A 4608-nucleotide genomic window follows, 5' to 3' on the forward strand; every position below is an offset into this window, starting at 1 on the left:
CAATCCCATGCCAGAGCATGCGATTGGGCTAGAAAGCACTTAACCGAAGTGACCATTTTTGTCTGCTTCTCCCGCCGTGGACGCTGCCCACGCATCAGAATAAAACCGAAACGTACACGATCCCATTGTGCATTTTCCCGTTTGCGTCGCTCCATGCAACCGAATCTGAACTGAGGATTATCCGCTCACCTCGATTCTAGGGATACCATTTTCCTTCTAGAGCCTTCGCCACCAAGCTTCATATCGCCGTTTGGCTCCCCGTCGGGCTCCAGTTGTGTCTGCCACTATGGCGTCCGCGCCACCACTTCCATCCGATCATTCAGAAATTCGAGTTGGGGGCGACCATAACGAAGACCTCGACCCCCAGACGGCAGTCCAGCGCGTTGGGCGGCTTCTGCACTTTGTGATCATCGCGAAAGCCGTCTCTCCAGCATGTCTAGCGGCGATCGAGCGCATGGCCGTCTCGGGCGAAGTTCTCGCATTACAATTCGTGGACGAGATCAAGAGCTGCGGAGCCCTGGCGAAGTCCGTAAGCTACGACTGGGGAGATTGCCAAGAGGCGATGTCGTCGAGCCTGGTCAAGCTACGCGAGGCCATGGCCGCCTGTGTAGCGGTCACAACGACCTCGAAGCCTGTGTTTGAGTTGATGACTTTATGGTCGGTGGTACACGAAGCCGTCAACGACGCCTTCATCGAAAAAGCCGAGAAGCTGATCAAGTTGACAGCAGCTTCCGCAGTAGAGACTCTGAACGCAAAGGCCATCGGCGAACTGTTGGCGGCAGCGATATCGTCGTCCACTGAGCTGGCCTCCGCGATAAGTCATGGACTTCAAGGGGAAATTCAAGCTCTCGCTGAGACTGGAACACCTCTTGCAGCTGAAGTGAGTACTGAACTCCAGCAACATCTTCGCGCTATTCACGACACTCTGTCGAGTGAAGACTGGGCCGATTTGTGCTCACGCTTGACCGACTCGACGACAAAGCAATGGGAGAATCTAGCCGAAGCTGCCACCAAAGTGGTGGACTCGGCGACGGAAGAAATTGGAGTAGTCACCGCGGAGGCTATCAAGGTGTACAACTCGCCATTGGGAAAGGCAATAATCTCTCAGGGGCTCAGTGGACTTGATGGTGTCTTCGCACAAAGTCGAGAGGCAATCGACGCAGCCTTGGACACACTACGGAGCGGTGAGATTGCTACAGTTGGGACCATTGCAGCCATTCTGGCACGTGCAGGACTGCCTCCGCTTCTTCGACTAGAGATCGCTCGTGATTACTTCCAGACAGTGGGGCTTTTCTTCGGCGGCTTGTACGCCGCTGCGCTCGACTACATTGACGAGCATCACATCGCCACCCAGATGAGCCGCTTCCTCAATGGAGTCAGCAGCATCTACGACGTTGTGTCGATCAATGTGGTCGCGGTTGTCAAAGGCGCTTCACTGAGCCACCAGCTGATGATCGACATTGCGATGTGGCTTTTGATCGCTGCCGTTGCCGCTGTCTACCTGAGCTACGTGTGGTTTGCCGTTTTCGGTCGGCGTCTGCATAGCCGACGGGATGAAGTGCGCCAGGGCCACGAAGCCGATTCATGGGCCGATCTCGCGACCAAACAGAAGACGCGAGTTGCGCTCTTCACGTATGTAATCACTGCCTGCCTCACGATTTACTTACCGCTGACGCGACTTTGCCTCGAAATCGTTGTGGAAGCCGCAACGCATCGACTGCTCAGAGCCGGCAACTACTCGGGGTACACCGGCAACGCTGGCAGCAACGGCAATACAGGTACTTCTACGGGTTACGCTGGGAGCAGTGGAAATGCATATGGCGGGTATAACGGAGGCGCTAGCAGCTACAGTGGAGGCACCACAACCACTACAACTACCACTGGAGGTTCCAGTGGCGGGTACTACAACAGCTTCAAGAACGGCACTGAATTTGGTTCGAGCTACGACGGCTACTTCAGTGGCGTGAACACCTCAAGCAGCTTCGACATTGATCGTAATTTCAGCTTCGCAGCGCTGAACGACTCGAGCAGCTCCGGAATCATCGGTTTGATGAACTCGTCGAGCGACTTCGACAGCTCCGTGGTCACGGTCACTGCATTTACGACTTCGAATGACTATAGCAGTGCAGGAAACAGCGCTTCGGAGTTGGTCTTGAATCGTTGGGAAGGCACACAACCGGCTTGGGACATTATTATTGCGATCGCCATTCTCCTGCTTGTCACCTTCACGCTCCAGTTGCCGAAGATACTCGTCGGAACAATCACTGACAATCGGCCGACGGGATCGCTTGAAAATGCGAAAGTCACGTATGATGTGGATGGCGAGGAGGTTCCATTCGACGATAAAGTGTATGAACGTCTGGTTACGCGTGACCCGAACCAACTTCGGTGTCCGTACCGATCACTTTATGCTGGATTCGAGCAGCGTTGGAGCTACTACAAGGTACTGCAGCTGCTGATCAAGCTGGTACTAGCGCTTGTGATTGTGCTGACCGCCGCCGACTCTATCGTCCTCCGAGGGATTATTCTGGTTACGTTTTACGCGGTAGTTGTGGGTCTTACATGCTACAGCACGCCATTCATCGACCCACTGAACAACGTCATGGAGATCAGCGGGAAGCTCACGGCCCTTACGACTTGTATCGGTGGTCTGGTTGCGGTCAATGGGAACTTGGATATGGCGCCTTCGCATACGCTGGAAATCGTAGCAATCGTCGTCAGTACTGCGCACATCATTAACTTCTTTGTCATGCTCGTGGTGATTCTCCTTGGTATGCCCGGGGCCCGTCTCACCGTGAAAAATGTGCTGGGCTGGCTAACCTTTAGCGATACTTGTCGTGGAATCGACGATGCGCCGGCAAAAAATGTGCTCCCGCTTTGGGAACTTGAGCGAGAAGCGAAGCACCGTGTGTGGCACGGCTTCTGGCGGGCGTTGTTGCTCGAAGTGGCACAAAATAGTAGTGAACCAACCGAAGACTCGAAGGGGATGAACATCGTCGACAGGTTTACCGCTCTCGAGCAAGCAATCGTAGCGTCGGGGATCCATCGCGTGAGAGCGCACTGGCGAGGAGAAGAGGATGCTCATAACATGAAACTTCGCGAAACCATGCGAACTGCCCTGGAAGGAGTCGACGTTTACTGGGACGACGCCACGGAACTCGCGACGGCCACCTCGATTCCAACACGTGTTTTGGCAAGATGTACGTAGTGCCGTACCCATTCCACTGTGTCGTCGTGTACGACGACTGCAACGACGAAACCATCATTCGCGATGATATCGACAGCACCAAAGGAGACTCGAAGCTGGCAAAGCTGCTTTTCCTTAATTTTACCGCTCGCATCATGGCGAAGCGGGAGTTGAGGCAGAAACTTCGAGTGCTCAGCGATCACGCCACCCGTATCAACTTCCCATTCTCTCGGCAAGAGCGAGTGACAGTTCCGGACGGCTACATCCAGACCACCGATCAAAACGGGAATACACAGACGACGCCGCGCTTCACTACGGTCACTTTCACTTGTTACTACACGAATGGAGTTATCGGAGTAGGAACGAAGGGGGATGAAAAGGGCAGAATCATGGCGGAGGGGTTCGATGTCACCATGACGTATCGAGATGGACACGGAAAAGCTATCGCACCCCATACGGGCATGGTGTTCGAACAATCGGGTCGCGTTGCGGTCATGAAGGAATCTCATATTGGTCTTACGTCAACGATGCTCGAGAGCAAAGAACTTACAACCATCTTCGAGCAGACAAGGGAGGTCTGGGAGACTGGGGTGCCTGAGCTTCGGGAGAAACATCAGCAGTATCGGCGAGGACTGCAGATCAAACACACTCAAGCCAACGCAACACTTACCGATTCCTTCTGGTACTTTGTGTACAACAATTCACACCTTTCTCGAGAAAAGCTTGAGGATCACTTCAGGTATCGCGAAGCGAACCCTCGGCTCAAGTTACTGGCCGAGACGCACCAAACGGCTCTGGACTCATTGTATCTGCAGATGAGGTTCATCCACTCGCACCCAGCCGTCACGTTCTGGTATATTTTCTGGGACGACGTGTACACTCGTAATGGAGATATGAAGTGTTTCCGGAACTATATTCAGGACCTAGACCCCCATCAACCTACTGCAATCTGCTACCATGTGATGCGGCGACACGATCTCGAGGTTTGGCTACGGGAGCGCAAACTTCTGGGCACGCGGCGCTTATTTCACACTCTACTGCTGGATGTTCTATACGAAGAGATGGACAAGCATCTAGAAAACACGAAGGTAGAAAGCTAATGAGTCGCAACCCATTTACTAGAGTTCGCGTGTCATTAATCGTGAATAACTTGCTGGACCCCCGTTCTCAATTTGGTGCAAATAAATATCAAGACGGATTTCTTCACCTTTCGCCTCGCCTTCGGCTGCTCGTAAACTACCCAATTCGGAGACGTCCATCAGATCAAGTGCACGAAACACCAGTACAGCCGACGCCGTCCTTCATTCGCCACGCTGTAAACCCAAGCACGGACTCGTCCTCGCTCAGGTGGCTTGGTTTCCTATCATATAGGGTTATGTATGAAAGGAATTTTATCAAAAGTATCTCTAACCTGTTTTGTA

At 53.3% G+C, this 4608-nt stretch overlaps 1 protein-coding gene across 1 annotated transcript; it reads left to right on the forward strand.

The window, feature by feature from the left end:
- Positions 1-562: 562 nt before the first annotated feature.
- Positions 563-4287, forward strand: IUM83_18675 (white protein; the record flags this gene model as incomplete). Its single annotated transcript, XM_067943685.1, has 2 exons — positions 563-3003; positions 3126-4287. 2 exons carry the CDS (start codon positions 563-565, stop codon positions 4285-4287), a joined length of 3603 nt encoding a protein of 1200 aa, XP_067780058.1.
- Between the last annotated feature and the right edge of the window lie 321 nt (positions 4288-4608).

Source organism: Phytophthora cinnamomi (genome assembly GCF_018691715.1).
Source record: "Phytophthora cinnamomi strain GKB4 chromosome Unknown Contig129, whole genome shotgun sequence".
Taxonomy (NCBI): domain Eukaryota; phylum Oomycota; class Peronosporomycetes; order Peronosporales; family Peronosporaceae; genus Phytophthora; species Phytophthora cinnamomi.